Source organism: Bombus huntii, chromosome 5, assembly GCF_024542735.1.
Source record: "Bombus huntii isolate Logan2020A chromosome 5, iyBomHunt1.1, whole genome shotgun sequence".
NCBI lineage: Eukaryota > Metazoa > Arthropoda > Insecta > Hymenoptera > Apidae > Bombus > Bombus huntii.
In genome coordinates this window covers 16,569,626-16,592,876 of record NC_066242.1, presented here as the reverse complement: position 1 = coordinate 16,592,876, position 23,251 = coordinate 16,569,626, and the positions used below count along the sequence as shown (strand labels likewise).

The window sequence follows — 23,251 nt, the reverse complement described above, 5'->3', positions numbered from 1 at the left end:
TTCATAATAACGACGTATTATTTTTTAGACGTTTGCCGCCATCTGACTTTGAAGATAAATTTCAAATGTCGCTACTGTGGCGACATCCATCTTTGAAGAGAAATTTAAAATTTGTCTTCAAAGTCGGATGGCGGCAGTATGACGGCTTTAAATATTTAATGCTTCGACTAATTAATAGTGTCATCAGAAAAATATGCCGATCGCATAAAAAATTGATCAGTACCTTGAGCTGAGTTATAACAGATATTTAGATTGTACGTTTAGCCAGTGAAAATGTAAGTGAGAATGTGTAGGCATCAGACGATATCTATATAGTAACTTGAAGTCACGTAGCTATCGGGTATCGAGTGTATGATTGCTTATAACGAGAGAATTTAGATGGCAAGTAATGATTGTGTTGAGAAATAGGAGTACCGACAAGTAATGTATCTTGAGAAATAGGAATATTGTTCCTAGAATAGCTAGTCACGGAATGGAGAACGTAATGGTGCCCTCTGGTACAGCACAGAGTATAGCGCTTACTTCAGAACTTCCGACACATATGTATACGGCTTGCATACAGTCTTTATACAGGCTTGCAGTGATTCGGTCACGCAGGATTCTATATCCTAACATCAAAAATTTCCAATATACCAAAAGAAAAGGGAAGCATAGATCGAAATGTTAAAAATCATTTCTAACCTCTCCTAATAACGTTTTGGTAGAAGATACCAAGATTCACCGACACAGAGAATATAGAACAAAGATCACTGCGATCGTCCCCTAGGATTTAGGTCGAAAGACTAAAGTTACGTTGGCCAGCGAACAACAACAACAGCCACGAGTTTCTTACGTTCACCTACCGGGATATCCGTTTCACGACCGATAGATTAAGCGATCTCTGAGGCTTTTCGTCCTCGTAGAATGGACAGAAGTTGGCCGCTATTCACCGGCTAGTCGCGTATTTAGTGTCCTTCCGCGAACTCAATTACCCGAAAGCCAGTCGCCAATTAATCCTTCGTTAAGAAGAGGAAAGTTACGTACCTCGTAAAGGGAATAATCGTAAGAGGCTTCAGTGGCGAGGCCTGCCATCAGTGCGCCAAAGATACCACCTAAAACGCCGGGCATGCCGTGGAGATTGTGCACGCCGCACGTGTCATGAATCCTCAGACGTTTTTGGATCAGCGGCTGGAAGAAAAAGTGGAAGAATCGTGACCAAAAGCCTGGAAATTGCAAGTTTGAAGGAGATTGCTGTAACTGGTGAGTCAAGCCATTCCTTATTTTTTTCAATTTGATTTTTCTACCGATACCGAAGGCACGATGTGAAAAGTTGATACAATGAGATAATAACGAATAGGTAAATTTGAAAGTTCTTTTATCGCACATGAAAAGAAGATAAAATTCGCATATGTTCAAGCATACGATTGCTTGTTGTATTGTTCGTAAATAGGTTATGTAGTAGTTGAAAGAATTGATACAATCAAGATGTTAAATTTGTAAATTCTTCTATCGAAAAATAACGAGAAAAAGTATGATTTTTTATATATTCAAGCACAAGATTGCTTATATTTTTTACAGATATGTGATATAGTAGTCAAACCGTGAACAATTCCAGTTTGAAATCAATCGCTTGGTTTTCGAAAAATTGAACACTGCATTAAACATACAGCCGGTATTTTTATATTTATCGGAACGTATCAGATTAATGCGAAGAACGAACGAGGGTTAAGAAGATAAATTGCAGGATGAAGTTAAAGTGGATGACTTCCGGGGAACGGCGGTTAGAATCGTGAGGGTTGATAGTAAGGATGAAGTCGAGGCTATAATTAGGGTATTGGGGTTGATGATGGGTGTAGATGAGAGGTAATGATTGGGCACTAATGGGGACAAGTGGGGGGTTTGAACTGATTCACGGAGTAGTTTGTGAATTTTTGGTGCGACAAATTGGCCGTATAGTCTTTTAAGAGACACGCACTGTACATTTTTTATCTCTGCAAAAATGTTACTTCGTTTCGTTACTGTTTCATTTACTTTTGTTTGTTATTCATTTTTTTTATTAATATAAAAAATTACTTCTTTGTAAAGTGATTATAATTTCGTGAAAGTTTCTTCAGTTTTCTTTTTATCTATTTTTTAAATTTCTTTTTACGATCATTCATCATCCTTCTCCAATTGCTTTCAACATCATTTTTCATCTCGTGTCGATCTTCTTCAATGAATGTTTAAAAATAGAATTTGATTTTTTTCTGCTATTAGAATAAAATTTCGAACGTCATTTTAAACATATATTTAGCACATATTTTTTTTTATGGTCACTGTTCGAAGCAATTTGACAGTGGTTGACCAAATGATCTTACATTTCCCCGATTTTCGTTTGTCGTTCTGCTGTGTGTTACGTCTGAATAAAATACATTCAGTTTATTGGAAAACCAATTTGTTAATTTGTTTCCTGCATCAGCTGAACGCTCCCCCCCCCCATTTTTTTGTTACCGTTCCTTGTTTTAGTTTTTTTTACTTAATATCGCTGTTTCCTTTGAACATGGGACGCGCACTGTGTCGAAAAATGTTACTCTCGCCGTAATTTTCATTTTTACAAAATTTAGGAGGACAAACTAAGAGAGAAAAAGTTGATGGAAAAAAAATGTATCTCGTACGAAAATGTAGCATTCGTATATTTGTTGTTCTCGTCGTTTTTTCAATCAAAGTGAGAGACTAAAAAGAATCGTAGCTATTACGTCCTTGTTTCTTTCTCTGTGCTATTTATATTTTTTTCTCGAGAAGAATATGAAAATTTAAGTTGGCAATTTGAATAACGTTTAATTAAAATGCATTTCGTTAGAGTAATCAAGGTTATTAATTTTTTCATACATATTTTTTCACTTCCCCTTTATATTTTATTATACGTTGTTAATCGCTATTAACGATAATCATAATAATAACGCATTCGAAACGTACGATAATTGTTCCTCCTAAATTTCACGCAAATTCGCGACTACCTACACGTTTCCCAGATATGCTTATATTTACTGTTATGCTTTCCACTGACTGTTCTGTGGAAAGCATAGATCTACGCGAGCGTTAAACGGGCGAAAGATAACAAAACCGGAAAATCTAAGTGGATGATGCGTACCACGTTGAAAACAATTTAGTTTTAATTTTTTCTCCCTTTTTTTTCCGTCGTTACGACTTTCACGTACAAAATATTACTTCCATGTGCTTTATCGTTCTACTTGCAAAGACATTAGTCTCTTTTTACCTTTGATAAATGTTCATTTTATATTATCATTGTTACCTTTAAATTTTATTCATTATCTTTTAACGCTCTGTATAATACTCTGATAATTTTTTGGTAGAAGATCCGCTTGTAACAAATTATTATTTTCTCTTTGATAAAGTTGGACTCTTTAACCCTTTTAACTTTTAAGAAGAAATATCTTGTTACTTTTGTATAAGTTAGAATTTCCAAATTATTTCTTCTGGATTATAATTTTCGATAAATTGGAGTTTTCGCAGATCTCTGTTACCTCTCTTAATTCTTCTTAGTAATATCACACGAAAGCAGTAACTCTACTAATAACTAGACTAATTTCCAGGGAACTTTCAACGAAGAAATTTAGCATAGACACGAGGAGATTTTCGTTATCGAAAAAAATCGCTGATTAATACGGTTAAACCGCGTTTGATCCGTACGTGTTCGGAAGTTCCAGCGCGGAAGGAAAAGGGCGCGGAAATCAGAAGAACAAAGTACATAAAGAATATGGAATTAGCGAGCCGCGAAGGAAACCTCGCCGCATGAATCGCGCGGATGATTAAAAGAACTTCTGACGAAAGTTCTTCGCGATGATTATTCGTCTTCCGCGGATCTTCCTAAGTCAATACCGCCATCGCGCGTTTTCTCTATTCCGTTGTCGAGACTCAGGACGAAAGGAAAGGGTTTAAACATTTTAAAGTCTGTGTTCCGCGCAAATTAAGGAACAATTGGTTAAATTACGTGGTATCGATAGTTTGACTCTTTCTTCGTTATTCTTATCTTTTATTGATCTTTTCTTTATGCTATCCCCTTGTGCTATCCTTCTTTGGGATGTTTTAAGAGTATTTTAAACGTTAGTTTTTAACGTTACAGATATTTATACAAAGCGCGTATCGTTGCATAATTATTGCAGTAATACGATTATCAATGCGTGACAAGCACAAAACTTCATTGAAGAGTATAGTATTTATAAACGCTGTCGAGATTCTAAATATATCCGTTTCATACTAACGTTATTAGCGATACTGGTATTTTAAAGTAATTTCGCCATCTAAAAGGTCAATGTAACATCGTTTTTCTGTATTTTGTAGGAAATTAGGAGGATGTTTGAAACTTAATCGAATTAGAAAACATAAACTTTCGAAGTCTAGAGAATTTTTAACGAGAATTGCATCTCTTTATATTTACAACGCTTATTTGTATATATATTTTTTTTTGCATTTACTACATCCGTAAAATAAGTGCAACTTCGGAGAAGACAAAAGTTCTTAACTCAGTGAAAAACTGGATTTAGCGAGGAGCATGGCGAGTAAAAAAAATTCTTTTCTTCTTTTGCAAAGTATTTTACGATTTAATTTAGAGAAAAAAAAGATATAATCGCGGTGGCAACTTTTACGATATGAAATCACGGCATTGACACAAGATTAACGAGAATCTGGCTAGTGGACGGTAACGAAATACGAAAGTAACGTGATATAGGCTGTTGGAGGTAACCATCGAGGATAACCGACGTCAGAGCCGATCACGTGCCAGTAAATTTAATTTGCTCGCGATTCATAATCGTTTGCCGGGCTTCACGTGCACGTCGTTTCATCGACGAAACCCACTTTCCGCGAAATTTATGTTTCCCACGTATATGAACCTCGCGAGAACTTTCCCCGCCACTTTGGCAGCTTAAAAATTTCAGTCGACCTCGTCAACGCTTTGCACGGGGCTTCTACTATGATTACATCGAACGGGACCACTCACCTTTCGAACTTAAACTTACCTTCGTTACATAATATCACATGGTACTGTCACTTCTGATTCTTTTGTAGTTAATTTTACCTCAACAGCTTTACGTTTCGAATCGTGTAATTATTAACTGTCGTTGGTATTTTAATTTTACACACTCTGCGACTTTGCATAATATCAAAAATAATATCGAATCATTTAAAATAACATACGTAGAACATCGTTCGGTGAAAAATACCCAACTGACTTGCAATCCTCGTACGTACAGTGATCATCATGGTCGTTTTGTAACCACGTTTCTGTTTCGAAATAATTACGATCTCCGTGAAACCTCGCTACCTGTACGCTGTCGTAGTTTCAAAAAATCCTTTCGTTTTAACATCGATCCTCTGAAAATAATTGACGTTTCATAATTCTTACCTTTACCAACGACGAATCCTAAAATCAATCCAACCACTGTTTGTCTCAGATCGATCGAGGCACGTCTATTTCTCACAATCTCAAACATTCTGCATTCTCGTTTCTTTTTTTTCTCAAACGTTCCAACTACCAGCGAAACTTTCATCATCCATCCGATTCGTCCGTTCTTCTCACACGCGTTTAAAGCAAGAAAGGAGCCAATTACCGTGAGATATTTGTATCCTAATACGCTGAGTAGCCCGGCTAGAGCACCCACGGCCAAAGCACCCACCGGTTTGCACATCATGCCTGTATTTATTCAGAAAATGTCGACTGGTTAGACGCACGGATCGAGTACCGTCCAATGTAAATCTCCGATTAATTAGATCGTCTTGTACCTGCTGCGGTGCCGATGGCTACACCGCCGGCCAACGTCGAATTCTGCACGTGTACCATGTTGAATTTGCTATCCTTGGAGACTAGGGCGGAGGTCGCGAAAGCGATCACACAGCTGGACGAGATGGACAGAAGAGTGTTTATAATGGCCCTTTGCTGATCGTCTCCTTGCAGAGCGGCGCTGTTGAACGATGGCCAGAACAACCACAGGAACACGGTGCCTGTCGAAGCAAACTATGTTCTCCTTTCCTCCGTTTCCCTCAAAGATACTACTATCTTTGTATTCGACGACGATGAATTCGCTTGCGATACGTGAATTTGTGGAACGCGAGTTTGTGCAACGAGCAATGACGCGATGTTTGAAGAGATGGCTATATCTTTGATAGTAGCTTTTAGCGTAGAGGCGTGGTTAAGTTACTTCGGCTATTAGCGAAATGCAGTTTCATTTTAAGACGATATAAATCGTTCGTCCGTGATCATCGCGTGCATGAACTTCCGAACAAAATTCAATGCTGTTCGTATCAGGTTGTTCGAAGAGTTTCTTTCGTTTTACGAGAAAATAATAGACGCACGATGTTCTTTGTTTGATATTATTTTGTCCAATTACGTAGGATTCATTCTTCTGTTCTGTTGAGATAAACACCGCGACATTTCACGGACTTGGTTTCACGTTTGTATAAAGGTGCACTGTTGTAAAAAGCACGTGAAAGAAAGGTAATTTTCGGACAACCTAATAATACGTGGAATATTTCGTTTAACTTCAAAATAAAAATATTTAGTCTACCGTAGACCAAGCAACGGTATATCGTGTGTACTAATGATATAAATACTCCAATTATTTTAAATTTCATAAAATTGTAGAATCTAGAAAAAGAAAGGAAAATATCGAACGAATCTTTGGAATTTCCTTTCATAGTCTTCTCCGCGTTAAAAAATTGAATTTGATAGTATCGATCGATCGAAAGAGATTCAAAGACTCGATAAGTCGATGATCCTCCCGTAAGATTCTTCGAACTTAAACGATTATTTAACGTTGGAGGTATAATTTGACGAAGTTAGCGATGTTTCTCGATCGTGAAGCGGAGAAAAAATTAGAGAAACAGACCAATCATAGCGAAAATGTCAGAGTTGTAGGATGCTCCCTCGAGATTATGTTCCTTAGGCTTGTCCTTCATTCCAAATACGAAACTGACGGCAAGTCCAAAATATGCTCCGAACGCATGGACAAACATGCTATCGCCTGCATCGACGACCTGCGAAATGAAAATTCATTTGACACAAAAAAAAAAAGAGAAAAAAAGAAAAATTGGCAGGACTCATTTTTATTACGAGTTCCTCGATCTGTAGTTATGATTTTTATTTTTTAAATCATTTTGTTTAGATTTCTGTTTCGTAGAGTAACGATATTTTCATCGATAAACGTTAACACGCGTAACACAGTAGAGATTTCATTTCTGTTTCGAGCAAAATCCCAAAGTAAATTGAAAATAAAATCGATAATAGCGAAAGTAAATAAGTTCGATGCGCCAGGACAATATGGAATACTGTGGAAACATGTTTGTTCACCGGTAATACACATCGTGCTTACGACTCTTTCGAACATTCACTGCCAGCAGTGATTTCAACGTGTGTTGGTCGAAGTTCTAGTAATTTTTAAAACGGAACTTTCGAAGAAATTTAATAAGGAAAGTAAGGAGGAGAAACGATTTGATTAGTACGTGTTCGTCCTACTTTTTTGGCTATCGATTACACGATAGTCGACTTTAGTTTGTCTTTTAAAATCGACCGCTTCGAATACTTTTTCGCAACTTTTCTAATTATCAGTATTCGCTAATCCTATTTCAACGTCGCGTCGTTTAAAAACTTTGAAATTTACGGAACTTTCGAAATTATACCGCACGCGATTGCTCCTTCGAAAATATCAAACTTTTTGAAACTTTGGGACGAACAGAGATCGAAGTAGATCGAAGAAAATCTATATAAATGTCTGTTTCGATCCTATGTCAGCGATGTTTCACTTTTATATATATATATCGATTATTCTGTGAAATAGAAAAAAGAAAAGGAGCAACATACTGTCCTTAAGGAAGAGAATTTAAAAAAGCCCATTTTCCCAACTTCTCTTCCGTTTTCGTTATCCAAAATTTATCATATAGAAGCCTTAAATTTAACTTCATAGATCAATGTTTCAAATGGTCGAGCTTTATTAAAATTAAAGAATCCTCAATGATACGTAAAATATTCAATCGTTCTCTAAAAAGATGCATTCGATAATTATAGAACAGCACGCGCGTAATAACTTGCCGCTGTTCTTCGAAAACTATTATTTGAAATATTCTTAAATCGACTAGCGAGCCTGTACATACACTTGACAGCTTCTCCGCGTTACAAGAAATTTCCTGCCTCTATTCTTTCAAAATTAACCAACAACCCAGCACGCCCCTGACAATCTCATTTTATTAGCAAAAATTCCTCTTCGATCTCTGCGCCCCATCCATCACCCAATATCCATCATTTTCTTCCGCAGAAGCCGATAACGCGCCTAGCGGAAAGCCTCTCTACGTGCCGTTGAACCGGTCGTTTCCGGTATCGAGCGGAAACTCGCGCTCTCGATGGCGGGTCGTTTGAAAATCGAGCGTGACGCTCGTAAACGCGCCCGAAGAAGCAGGAGTTGACTTACCATGAGCAGATGCTCTCCCACGTACTTGTTCACGGTGAACATGATCAGCTCGAGAATGCCCATGAATACGAGCTGCATGTAGGTCGTCTTACCCAGCAAAGCACCCATGGATATCAACGGCGTGGCCACCGCAACGTCCGCGTTCAGCAGGCTGAAAGTTGCCACGTGGGTTGATCGATACGCGCGTTATTAACCGACTGCTAGTCGCCCCGAAAACCGGAGATCAGTATTCATAACATGGATGCGCGATCTCGACTGTTATGCAAACAGGTCGGATCACGGAACCGGAACACGGACGTGATATCCTGGTGGTTCGTTCTCGCGGACCTAGCGCGACCATTCCTTCGCGCCTCTGCGGCTCGTGTATAGCAACCAGAGTGAATCTACGTTTTATTTTTCTTTTCGTTTTCTACTTCTATTCCTTTGGAATATTATGGAAGATGGGACGTTGCCTCTTTCCAACAAGCTTCCCAGCTACCATGCTCTTTATCCTTGTTTTTTTAACGCTGTTCGAGATAACTGGAACAACGGTTGTCAGTGAGAGGCAAGCGAGAGGCGGCCGGGTAGCGCGTGAATAATTTCCGATGTTATTGGCTTGGCAACTAAGTGATCGCGGATTTTGTCATTAGGTGGCATTGACAAAATGCCAATAGTTCGTGAGAATGTAGGTAGAGAAAGATTTTTCGTAACACCGCGTTTAGAAAGCGAAGATATGTAGAACGAAAATTGAGATGGGAATAAATTTAACTTTTGGATGAGTTCGAGAAACGGAAAATCCCGACTGAAGGAAGCGATTGAGAAATATTAACCATTCCAACGAAGAATTTACCAGTCTATTCGGTGAACAAGGTGATGTGAAATTACCATGATGCGATGTATTATTAATGTGATACGAAGGATAAGATCGTAGAAGATTTTGTAGGTGGAGAACATTGTACCTATAGATATTTATCAAACGGTAATTATTCTCTAGGAATATATACATTTTGAAGAACTTGTCTACAGTGTTGTAGCGTTTTATTCGTATCATATATTAACGAACGTAGAACCCAAGGAATTTGGTGTTTAATAGAAAAAGTTTATTCGCAGATTAAACACAGATCAAACACTCCGTGTAAAAATTCAATGTAAAATGTCTCTTTTATTTCCGCTCGTTCCATTACTCGTTCTATATATTTTTCAATGCACTTTTACACATATTCGTGTACGAATTACTTAATACGAGTAAATAATCGTTGTAACAGATACGAACGAACAACGTAGAGACTGCGAAAGTAATTACACTAACAAACAAGCGATACAGCGATATTCCACTTTATGATCACTTTTCGTTTGGAAATTCAAGCGGACTGTTATTCGAGGTAGACTTTTTCTCTTATTGCGATAGGCCAGCGTGAATTCGAGGCTCGACGAAGGGAAAAAAGAGGACTCGAAACACAGAGTATTCGTTGCACACTTTTTCGGCTTATCAACTATTCATGCATCAGGTAAACACAATCCTACAAGCTGGCTTTGGCATTCAATCGTGCATCGGCCGGTTCGAATATATTTTGCAGCAGTATCCGACAAAAATATCCTCGGACTTTTCTGCCAATAGGAACCTGATGTGTATATTACCGGGACTGCTATACGAATTTATTTGTTTCCAATAGCTATATATGTACGAGTACCATGCGTTTTTCGAATACAGTGACGTAGACGAGGCGCGAACTTCGGCCTTGTGTCACGCAAGAATTTCCAAAATTCTTCCCGATGACGATAATTTTGCGAATATTTGTAAAAATCTCGATCGAAGCGGTACAAGTTCCAAACAGAAGATATTCCGCGTGATAATTTTTTACAAAAGCGAATAGTCCATAAATTGCTATTTATAAGTAGTTGTAAATATAGTGTTTTTTTTATCCGATAGTCTATTACATGTACATTTTCTTCTCCTTATTTATTTTATATTCTTTTTATTCTAAAATCAAATTTAACTTTTCGTAATATCGATTCGTAATATCGAGAAGGATCGGCGCTATTTTACATCGTTGAACTAACATCGTGACAACGAGATTTCTTATTTTTAAAAAATGTCTTGATTCTTGAAATTGAGAAATTTTACTTTCGAATCTTGGAGAATATTTTGCAAAAAGAAAGTAACTTGAAATATCGGAGTGTGCAATGGTATTTCGTAATTAGTTAGATTATTCAAATGGAAAAGCATCTGTAAATTGTGCGAGGGAAGGTAGGAAATATGGAATTAATACATCTGTCTTAAGCAGCGAGCTTTAGAAGCTTGTGGCAAACAACTGCGCGCTTTGTTACTTTGTTCAACACTATCGTGGATCGTGAAACCACTTAGGGAAGCTATATAACATTCTGCGATATTGTTGCGGTGCCTTAGATGCTTTAGGCCCTAAGAATGCTTCAAGTTGAATACCCAGAAAACCTTTGCCGGATTAAAGAAACTTTATGTAACATCGTGCAACAGACTCCGTACAGTATACTCCAAAATTGTTCTTGCAATTTAGAGTCTCGCGTGACGCGTTAGATTCGCGTTAAAATTATTTCCAACTTTCTTGCAAGATTGTGTAGCATCAAAGCGTACGAAAGTTGTGAGAAAATCTCGCGACGTTACGCAATAATTTTTCCACGCATTGGAAGTTTATAAAACGTTTTAAAATGTAGCCGAGTCAATTTGAAATATCGTTGCAAGTAGGAAAGATTCTGCGGAACATTTCCATATTACACGTGCGACTATTTGCAACAATATTCTAAAACAATATCGAGTACTTTACGAGTTTATAGAATGTTTTAGTACAGCTTGGAGTATTCCGAAATCGTATTTTCCTCTCTCTAAACAACTTCAACGTTACACCATACACGCCATTATTTTGACTTTATAGATCGTTGTGGAGTATTACAGTACAGAGTAGAGCAGGTTTATACGTAGAACATTTTGGAAATAGTTTAGAATAATTTGGAACGTATTTGCATATTGGAATTCCCTCTCTAGGGAATTGCTATGTTACTCGGAAACATTTTTACGATACCCTTGAATATTATAGGCTATCCATAATACTGTAGGATAGTTTGTAACTTTGTTGTAGTAAATCTGTAGATCGACGACATCTTTGAAAAACTTTCAGTTAAGTTCGTAGTGTTGCAACAATGATTTAAAAGTCCGTGGAATTTGTCAGAACGTGTCCGACGATATTTTCAAGTTTTCTATAACATACCGATTATTTGGAAAAATAGGTCGAAATTTGTTTTCTATTTTTTTTTTTTTTTTACTAATAATAACAGCGACTAACCGAGTGAAATAAAAAGTTAGATTCTTCGTCAAAACGAAATATTATTAACAGCGAGACAAAAGAAAAGTAGTTGATAAGACTTTTGTTAACCAGAGTACGAATGTTGGAAAAATACAAAGTCTACTATTTAATGGACGTAATGCATACGGAAAGGTGATATCGTGTCTCCTAAGGTTTTAAAGTAAAATCATGGAAAGGGCTGGTGTATGAAAAGGATGCTCGGAAAGAGTTAATTTAACTCTGAGAAAAGTCGCGTAATGAATATTATATGTTTCAATTAGCTTGCTTACAACCTTAATTCCATGATAATTCCGACTCGGAATCTGGTCAAGCGAGGAAGTTTTCAACGATTCAGAATATCCTCATTGTGAATGCGACGACATAATTAGCCGCGAGAGTAATTACTTTCGCTTTCGTTAGTTTCTGTCTCTCAAAGCACCGTTCTCCGTTTCCGTGATCCTTGCGAAAATCTTACCGCCAGTAATTTCGAATCTTCTTTGACTTAAAATTTTTGAAAATCTCGTTTACGTCATCCTTAATTAATCATATGCTTCAACCAAAACCGAAATGCGTTTCTATCGTTTCATCGCGACGAATCACAAACGAAGCAGCGCTGTGATCGAAAAAGAATAAAATTTCCTGTGCTTTGTTCCTTGCGTAAAATTATTATTTACGAATATTTCCGTTTTAAAGCTTTTAACTGTATTATCTGCTATACACGTTTTTGTAACAGTTTCCGCTATTGTAAATATTTTAGTTTTGGATGTTGGACGTGAAAAATATTCAAGTCGCAGGAAATTTTTTATTCGTTGTACGTTCCGCGAAGAATCGCTGAGTTAAATAAAATACATTTTACAATTAAATAAAATTACAGTGAATTTTATTCAACCGTTGTATTCCTGTGCTTTTTCTCCCCTCGCAAATTGTTATGCAAATTCGTTAGCGTTCCCATTACATATATGTATTTGCAAAGCGCGAGAACCAATCACCATTTATAATTCCATCAGCCGTGTAATTTGTAATTCAAAATTTCGAAAGCAGCTCGTGGATTAGCGAAGCTTAGCCAAACGATCTATAATTCGTGAGGTTTGTTTGAAACTTTTAAAACTACCAGTTCCACGATGGAAGTTTTCATTTAATTATTTTAATGGAACGCTTCGTCGGCTACATATGCATTGGAAAAACTTTTCCATGGGATTAACCATAGGCTCTCCGATTTACGGCTAGACTATCCGGTTTTTTCGGTAATTTCCTACGGTTGGTAGTGTTACAGAACTTTAGACACGGCGTTAAATAACCGATGTAAATATAAATCATTCGTATAAACGTAATAGGAAATTGATTATCGCGATATTGCCGAAATAATACGTGAAATGAAAATAAAACTGCGATAAATATCGTGATAAAAATCTCACCAACCTTTTTAACGACAAGGGAGACGCGCTGTCTATCTGGAAATTCGTCACTCCCTCGCAGATCATGGCAACCTGGATCAAAATAGCGCCGAGTAGGAACGTCAGTCCAATCGCGCTTTGTCCGTATCTTCTTAGAAACGTCATCAGGAAGCCGAATCCGATCCAGATCATCACGTGGACATCTTGATACACTGAGTCGTTTTAACGGTGGCCCGAAATCGCACGCGTGCACAAGGGGAAAACAGAAAGAGCTCTTTGTAGGCGCATGCACAGCTCGCGTGCGGTTAATCAGCCTGGCTCGCTCGCTCGTTTGTTCGCCGGAGATCGGTGTTAATCGCTCGTTAATTGATCGTTGTAATTACGTGGCCCGTTCGAAGGAAGAACGCGGTTTCTCAGAAATGGCTGGGGCGATTCGAAGATGGCTGTGTGAGCTTTCTTCGCCAGGTATATCCATCGATGTTTCCGGTTGGAGGATAACTCGTCGGTGAAACGCGTTGATAGACGAATCGTAAGGCGTAAGAAATCCAAAGCGAATCGCGCGTTTTCTTTCGTAGCAGAGAAGAATTGACATTTGGTACTTTTGTCTTTTCGATACAATTTTTTGAGAGGACGAGGGTGAGTTTCCTGCGCGTGACGGAGGATCGTTGATTCCCATGTCTGATATATTAATAGGCGAGTAGCATGCAATAAATTTAGAACTAATTGCACGACTTCTTTTAATGGTAAAGAGGAGCTGGTCTTTTCCTTTTCGCGATGGAATTTTTTCAGAAGCCGGATGAACGTGTTTTGAGAGTGGAATCTGGTTCAGTTAAGTGGATAAAACGTAATACACGTTCAAGGTATCACTTAAAGCAGATAGGATAATTTAATGGTTTTTATGCTAGAAGAGACTTGAAGCTTCCGTGTGCTTCTTTTTTCAACGGTATGAAGTATGGTTTGATTGATGAGTTCGTTTGGTTATGTGAATAATGTAATGTAATACATGTTTAAGGTTTTATGTACGGTAAATAGGGTAATCATTCTTGCAGGGAAGAAGATTTGACGTTCCTTTCATAGACTTTTTTTTGTCATTGCTCAAACAGCTCAAAGAGCGATTTCGATTAAATTTGATTCCTTGATGCGACTCTTTTTTGGTTTTCCGAAACGCGGTTCATTCTACGTATTTGTCAGAGAATAATCGTTGAAATTTCTATTGTGTCTTCGTTTAGAAATATTTAGAGTATCTATTTTTGGAATTTTTTTAAGTATCATTTAAGAATTTCCTGTGAAAAATTGGCTATGTAACTTTGACCTGTTGACAATTCTTCGTTGGTTACGTCGAAGAATTGATTTAACGTGATTGATTATGTATCAGTGAGATGTACGTGGAGCGACACATTAACCGACACGTTGCCATAATTTAATTTTCCGTCGTTTAACGAACATCAAAATCGTTCCGCATAATTGACACTGTTACATATATCGATGTATTTAGCTGTTAAAATTATCGATAATCGCCGATATATATAAGCAATGATGGAATTGGATTGATTCGCAGTAGGAACTTTTACCGGAAGTAAAAGCGTAAAGAGGAGTCTGCAGGCAATTGTGTTTTTTAAGATAAACGTTCTGGGATAAACGTGTCTTCGTACTTTTATATTCAGAATTCGCTATATTCTACGGAATCTTATTACAGAAAAGTTGGACATTCCATTTGAAAAACTGAATACAACGCCGTTTGAAAAATTCCTAATCGAAATTGCTAAATCTTTTCTCTGTAACTCTATCTGCAAAAGAATTTCTAACCATCGTATCGTACGTTATTTATTCCTATGATTTTTATAGATTTTTATAGATCTCTTCTAATTCCAAATAACAACGATGTTTCATACAATACAATGTTTCGAGAAATAACAAACTCTTCTAATATTATCAATTTCAATAATTCTCCTCTATCCCGCGTTCTTAATTAAAACGTGACACAGAGACCGAAATAAAAAGGCGACCGGTTGTCGCCGCTCAAGAAATCGATACTAATTTTCACGATAAAAACCTGGTGCTTCCGGTTCGCGTGAACCTTCCGCGCGAAAGATATCCGGACGTTCTATCCCCTGACGTAGACGGTCGTGGTTGTAACTCTTCGCCGCTGCACGTAATCGATTTCACCGGTTTGAATTTTCATCCGTGGGCGAAATTAAGCGCGAATAAATCAAACACGTAAAAGAGGCTGGATTAAGAGGCGACACGCCGGCCGTTCCGCTGTAAAATATGTTCGTAAATCATTGGGAAACCGGCGGACGTCTTAGGATTCGCTTCGAAACAGATAATTCGCGCTTCGCCCCGGGACTCATCCATCACCGGGTGTCGCTGCTTCACCGTGAATGCATAATAACCGGAAAATCGCGCTGATCCGGGTCACCGTTTTTGTTGGGGAAACGAGTCGGCTGATAGCGACTGGTGGCGGGATTCGAATTTTCCCTTGTAATTCCTTCGAACACCGTTGATGCAAGAAAATCGGCCTCCGTCGATTTTCGTCGCGAAGAAAGTTGCAGCTCGAAGTTGGATTTGCCTGTCATTGATCATTGGCCGGGCAAAGACGTGAAAGAATTGGTGATTATTCGACGAATGATAGATTGCTACTTGAACGTATTCGGATATCTGCTCGCTTTTGATAAAGCAGTGCTAACAAAATGGTAGAATTATTAATATTAATTATTAATTTAATCGCGAGATGTAAATTTCGGTAGTTAGCGATTCGTTTCATCTTGGAAACTCGAAGCGGAAAAAAGGAAGAGACGACGTTAGTTATGCGATGATCTGATAATTACTTCGTAAATCGTTCGTTTTGACGTTTTTCGTAGCTTCATCGCGTTGTCAAAGGATTAATAATATTCTCGGTGTACGTATTTCTGAGAGTGAACGGCGCAAGAATTTCTGAATGACGGACAACTTATTCCAACATTTCCTTAGGAAGTGGAGCGGTATGAAAGAAGAGGAAACTTTCCCGGTACTGGTGATCTATTTATTTATCATAGGTATTGCGGTGTCACTGTCACCAGTGTAATTTATATGCGGATAACCGATGATCGAGGAGTCAAGTCGAAATTCAAGTGGGTCGGAGGCACATTTCATAAGAAGGCGGAGCTTTTCTTCGAGCGCCTCGTTTCTCGTCGAGCGTGTGCATACTACATCGTATCGATACATCGAGACGTCGTCACAGATATAGCGAACGCCACCAGAAAACGAAGATTAAGAAGCTTCGAAACATGTGCAGCTGCGCTTCTACACGAAAAGGGACAAATATGAATTATTAATAGAATAAATATGAATAACTTTTGACACTCGATCTTAAAATTTAAATATGAATTCTATCGATATCGTTAATAATTAATGAGAACTCTTCTTTCGATCTTTTCTACCAGTTGCAGATCATTTTACCTTTTTCTCTTATTTTACAAATGAAATTCAATTAAATCACGACGATACGAAAAATTCAAACTCCGTGATAAATATCCCTCGGTAACGAAGATATCTCATTTTCGCCGATCCGTCGAATCTTTCTCGCCCTAAACAAGACGTTCTGATAAAAATCCTGGATCTCACGGTCCTTTAAACGCGCGATGAATTACCATCGATATTTTTATTCAACTCGAAGCCACCGAAAAAGAAGAGAAGATATGAGACGAAATATAAAACGCGAATTCGACTAAAAAGGGGAAAAAGGGAAAACGAAGGGGATAAGACTTGGTTACGCGTTTACGCCGCAGAAAACCATTGGTTTCCGGTGGAAATTATTCGAGTCACGTCCGGATAATCTATTTATCACTTGAAGCATCGCTGTCGCTGTCGTGACTTTTATGAGAAACAGAGAGAGGGGTGAGAGAGAGAGAGAGAGAGAGAGAGAGAGAGAGGGAGGGAGGGAGGGAGCGAGAAAAGAAAGGTTCGACGGTGGCCTCTCTTTTTGCTCGTTCGCATCCATCAAACGGTAATTTTGAAAAGCCAGCGAGGGAAACGGAATCGACGACGATAAAGTTGCAGCGGAATCGCATTAGCCGACTTTCAAACCAAAGATAATTGGCCCCGACGTCGACGTGACTCGATTATTCCCTCGAATGAGTAGTTAAAATCACCTAATTCCCCTCTCGAAAGTTGTTTGTCCGAAAGTTACCTGATTTCCACCTTTTTTCGCTATTATTTTTCCTTCCACTTTGATAATATCGCAATTTTCTTAGGATCATTTTTATAACGTTGAATTTTAATTGGACGAGATATGCAAATGATAGGATAAGAATTTTTAATAACATCGCTTCTTTTCAAGCACGCGTTTAAACAAAAATACACGAAATGGAAAGAAAGTATTAAAAATGAACAAAACTCTTATCGTTAGTTTCACCCTATAATACGCCTGTGCCGCCTATAAAAAAAGGGAAGATACCGATAAATTGTATTTTCTGAATAAAAATGAAAAAGCAGAATATCCCTTTTAGCTAATTTGATAACTTTCTCGCTAATCCAAGGATTCTTTCGCTAGCTTTCATAATTTTATATTATCCACGGTGGTTACACCGAAAGCTTCGCGGTTTAATAATCACGAAGTTTCGCGAAACTGTCGCGTAACACCATATTTTCTCATTCAAACGTTCCGTTAGACTTCGCTGAACTCTCAGCCAACGTTCCGATTTTTTTCAAAACCCGTGACCTTTTCACGCGCGTTGTGCAGCGTGGCATAATCCAGCTGGTATAAGTTGGCGAAACTTAAGCCTGCAACTTGTATATAAACAGGTACGTATAGTGTCAAACTTGGACCAGCTTCGCATGGATTGCGCAAAAGTTTCTCCCGGAATGGCAAAATTTACACGTTTCGCGTCGCTGCGTATCTTTTTCGTACGAGAAACGATTTTCCAGCACGATTTCTACCACACCGTCTCTATTTAATACGTTTACGTGTAAACAAAGGATTCGCGATCCATCCATTTGCAATGGAAAAACCCGTGTTGTATCCAAATTCGCAATATCGATCGTTTTATCGTTAATTCGAGCTGATCGATCTGTGCCATTTCGCGCGAATTCTCGCAATAAAATGACGATACGGACGCTTTTATCTGTCATCATTTTTCCACAAAGATTTGGTTTTGTCGTTTTCATTTGCACGATCCCTTTATTTCACCCGTGGATATCGTTAACATCATAGATATTTCTCATTTATATCCAGATACGTTTATGCTTTTATTTTTCGGAATTTAATTTAAACACGTAACCGTGTAAAGAGGGTCCTCGGTGAGAATATTGGTATTTACTAATTACGCTAGATGTTGTTGTAACGTTTCTTTTTCACGGAAGGAGAGGTATTTTTTATCGCATATTTCATTGGTCCGGTATGAAAGAAATTTATTGTAGGTTGTAAAAATAGGATAAATAAAAATCGCGAGTTGCGAAAACGAAAAATGGAAAATCGTCGCTCGATTACGTAGTACAATTTTAAAGAATGCAATTTATTCGGCCCTGCTGAGCACCGTTGCTCTTTCTTTTTACATTGTACGCTGTTTTGTACGCCGAACGAATAACAAAGTGGTGAAAGGGGAAGAAATTGTTCGTTACGAGTTCCTATTGGAAGGAAATTATGGTGGAAGAACCCTTTGTCGGGTCCGGTTTATAGAGGTATAAAGCTGGTTTAAGAGCGCACTATAAAAAACGTGAACTTACAAATGAATTTATAAAAAGAGACTTAAATCATTCCGCTGGAAATATCGATAATAACATTTATGAAACATTAATGTCAGAATTTCAATTACCGATCGTTATTAGCTACTCGTATTATTCAAAGGCACGCGTTACTAAATGCGTATCGATTTTTAACAAGCCTCGAATTACCCTTCGTTTCTTCGTGAAAAATTAATTCGAATCTCGTATCTTTCGAAACTCGAACTTTCAGAAACAGAAAATACCAAGTAACTTTTCTTTCCAATTATTCTTCTTGAGATATGTATAATTTTCTGTGCTGGACTGGCTTAAATGCGTAATAGATAAATAAAAGATAAATAAAAGAGATACTTGTATGTGAATATCAATGTGTGGAAATATGTGTGTCCGCGGCGTCTCGAAAACAAAGGAACGTAAACTGTTCAGTCGATTAACAATCGGGTGAGAAAGAAAGTACTGAGACGCGTGCAAGTGTGTATCGATGAATATATAAGGAATCGTCCATGAAATAAATATATCATTATTTTAATATTAATCCTCGGTATAAATTTAGTGTTCCTGTAACATTATTTCGGCTTCAAAGATGCACAATTTTCAACAATTCTTTCGTTTTTTTAGCGCACGTTTCTGAATACGATGGAAGTAACGTTGACGAGTCAATAAGTAAACAAATTTCTTTTACCGCATTTTCTGCCACGTTTCGTCGAAGAGAAAGCGTTGTTTCTCGACGTTGCATTCAAACGGAAGACGACAATAGGACGCCTACATTTCCGTATCGTTCGCAGGCCATTCCCAAGCCTTTCTCCGTAACAGTCGCGATTTCCATGAGAAGGAAATTTGGTGGCGCGCGCGAAAACCGATTTCCATGAGAAAACACGCGCCTGGCCTGGCCGTAGACGTCTGAAAATTTATAATCTTTGAGAAGCAACGAGATTAGCCCGCCAATTATGCCGCTGCCCGCAGACCCAGTTACGTAATCTACGCAAAGTATCACTTTGAAATTCAGATTCCACCGGATAAAGTGTTGACCACGTGCTCATCCGCGTTATTCCGCCTTCGAAATTCCCGAGACACTGGCGTCCCTGTTACGTTTACGCGTGTAATAACCTCCTTAACCGTGTTATTATCGTTTGCTGGAATTCGCGAATCTACACCAAATTGTCGAGTCACAGTTATATCCGAATCTCGTCTTTACCAAAGACTCGTCTTTTGTAGATCTTTTTATTTTCGTATTTCCCTGTTAAATATTTATCCCGAAGTCTATTGTACACTGTCTTTTCCAAAGAATATCTTAAACCGATCGTATCCCGTATTTGATGGAATCGTTGTGGAATGATATTTTTAACGTACACGTTGCGACAGAAATTGTTCTGCTGCTGTTCCTTGCGAGTTTAAAATTAGAGATATTGATTTGCAATATGTACCTTTATACGTCGCTTTGAATTCATTTCTTTTAGACCTTTATTGGAACTTTTTGCAGAACTTTTCCCGACGCAAGATGAAAGATATTTAAATGTTGGAATTTTTGGACCGAATGGTATTTTTAATAGGTGGATTGTTGCAGAATTTGTTGATACTGTTCCTTGCAATGTTAACGTTTTGACGTTGGTATGCTGCAGCGTGCACGTAGTCTCACCACCCGCACATTTTTATAGGGTAAATATGTAAATGGAAAATGTGGAAACGTTGGAAAAAATAAAAAGAACGTCCTTCCACGTGTGCCATCGGCGACGCTCGAGAAACTCAAGACGTGGATTCACATCTGGCGACGTCAATGTGTTAAGATTAAAATCTTCGATTACAATATCTATATTTTTGTACGCGTTTTCAAAGCGTTTTGTTCCATTCGATCGCGTATCTCTAACGGAGAAACGTAAGACGAAAGATACCTGGAAATTATAACTTTAGGAAGAAAGGACATTTTTGTCAACAACAAGAACGTAGCTCGTCGTAAAGCGTACAATAATAGAGTAGTTTGTTATTTTACGTAATACGATCCTAAAAAGGGCAGAGAACATTCACAGACGACTATTAAATTACGCGATCATTCGTTAGATCGAGCGTTCGAAATATTTTTCAACAAAAAATACTTTTCTTGACCAAGTGGTAGGATTTTTGACTCAAGTTGCGAGTTTTTAACGAATATTTAAATGTACGCGTTTGAGGAAATTGCCAGTCTAAGACGAATGGAACGGAACGTTTGAGTAACGGACTTTATAAACAATGAAACTCTTGCTTTGAAGGAATGGCACGTTTCCACCTCTGGATGCTACTGGAAGCTTCTCCTTTCATTTCCCTAAAGGCGTCTATCATAAAAAACAAGCATCCTCGTTTCCATTCTTTTTTCACGAACTCCCATCTCAACGATCAAACGCGATCTCAGCTTCAATAGAACTCAGCTTCATCAACCATTTACAAACACATCCGATTTTCACGGTCTTCATACTTTGAATCTCTTAGAATCCATAAAAAACAGCTATTTCGCGTCTCTCAGAATTCAGAAGCTGAGTTGTAAATATTTCAGTAAAATCATAATAAATTCAACACGAACTTCATCAACTCTATCTGCTTACCGTAGCTTCGAATTTTTTAAGGCTCGCCAGGGTTACAAAGATTCGTGCAAAAAATTGACAATATTTTACTAAACTAAAATTCGACACGATCCTCGAAGCTTGAAATTGTTTCAAACGTGCCAGAATCGCAGGCATCTCGATAGCGTTGAATTTACCAAGGAATTCGGCATTTTCACGTGCGTTTCATTCGCAAAATCTCGAATCTTTGAAAACGTACGCAGAGACGACACGAACGTCTCGCGAGAGAGAGACGATCGAATTAAAAAATTCGACGAACAGCCGGCACGCGAAAACAAAACAAGCCTATACGAAATCATGACGATTATCGTCAGCGAAGAAACCAACGATTTCGTAATCGTGGAGAGTCGGTCGTTTTGAAGGACGGCGTAGGACGATTTGGCGAAACACAGTGCCGGCCATATCTTATAAAGAGGTTTCTGGTGTAGCTGTACGACGTTAATATACGTACTTTATCCGACTCCATGGATAAAGTTAAGCCCTGGCGTCGACTCTTTACATCCTTCCACGGGTATACACGAGTTCCACGGAATATTACGCAAGCGTATCTGTCTCCCTGCCTCTCGTTATCTTTCACTGGCTACGATTCCCTCGCCGTCTTTCGTTGCTCGTGATCTTTCACGAAACCGCACGATGAAAGAAGAGCGAAGAAAAACGCGTAGTTTCTCGTTGGAGGGGTAAAAATCGCAACGAGAAAATGAAGAAGGAAACGTATATACAGCAGAGTGGGTGGAAATTCGTGGTTGAAGCGTGCTCGGGGAGATTCCGCGGTTCGAAATAAGGCAAAAATCAGGAATAAGAAAACCGCGTTTGAAGAAGGAACCGTCTTTAGTTCAAATATTCTGTCTGGCATTTGTTCGTTTCTCAAGATATAAATACATATTTGAGGTGGCTGGTGGATTTTTATCTTTTATGTAAAATTACGTTGTACAGGTATAATGGCTAAATATTTACGAAAGCGAAATACGATTAAATATTTGAAATTTAAAGCACGGGAACAGAGACGGCACAAAGAAAACGATAGGAGCTTCGGCTTGCTTTGATTATTCCAAACGACGGATAAGGATATCTGGTTCGACGAGTTTTCGCGAAACAGAAGTTCTCAAAGTAGTTCTGGCATCTTTAATTTTCATCTCACGCTTAATTACCGTGGGCGTGCCGTGGGCGTTTCAACGCTTACACGGATGATCGTGTATTTACAGCACCATGTAACTAATCCAGTATTATTCAGAAATATAAGGGAAAGATCGTGTTTTATTACGAACGTTCTACTTCCACCAACTAACCAGCACAAATACGTTGAACCAGGTAAAAGAAGAAAAATGAGAAAGAAGGAGGGAAAAGGGAATAAAAATACAAAAGAGGAAGACGAATAAGGGTAGAAAGCCGTGGGAGGTCCCCATCGAGAGAGACCGAGATCGTAGGACTTACGTGTGTACGTGACCGGCAAAGAGCTTGGTTTTCCATTTAGATGAGGCGAGTAGCTGTTCTGCCTGTTACCGGCGTCCGCCTCGGGGGCGTAATCGAACGTAGCCAAAAAACCGCATAGGAGAAAGCCCTCGATAAAGAGGAGCACGATAGCGTTCCATAGGCTGTTCGACGTCGTCATCCTTTTCTCCGCTTTCCCTTTACCCTCGTGAGAAAGCTTTTCTTCGCGGGCAACGCTGGCCGCGAAATTACCACGGCACTCTCTGGCACCCAGGGGGTGATTTTTCCTCTCCGCGTAGCCTCGTCACCTGCCACAGCCACGGTTTAACCATTTCTCGTTTCTATGAATCGAATCTATGAATCGGATCTATGAGTCGAACCACGATTCCAGCTCGTTCGTTCAA

At 38.5% G+C, this 23,251-nt stretch overlaps 1 protein-coding gene across 7 annotated transcripts in view; it reads right to left on the bottom strand.

Moving 5' to 3' along the window:
- Positions 1–23,251, bottom strand: part of LOC126866022 (ammonium transporter Rh type A) — a 43,539-nt gene that overhangs the window by 979 nt on the left and 19,309 nt on the right. For 5 of the 7 annotated variants that reach the window (XM_050619066.1, XM_050619065.1, XM_050619061.1 and 2 more), the window contains 6 exons: positions 13,154–13,340; positions 8,439–8,589; positions 6,864–7,011; positions 5,761–5,979; positions 5,589–5,671; positions 1,024–1,167 (listed from right to left, as the gene is read on the bottom strand). In XM_050619066.1, coding sequence (XP_050475023.1) covers positions 1,024–1,167; positions 5,589–5,671; positions 5,761–5,979; positions 6,864–7,011; positions 8,439–8,589; positions 13,154–13,340 — 932 coding nt within the window. Of the gene's footprint in view, positions 1–1,023; positions 1,168–5,588; positions 5,672–5,760; positions 5,980–6,863; positions 7,012–8,438; positions 8,590–13,153; positions 13,341–22,850; positions 23,156–23,251 lie in introns of all 7 variants that reach the window. The other 2 variants (XM_050619067.1, XM_050619064.1) reach the window with 2 other exon arrangements.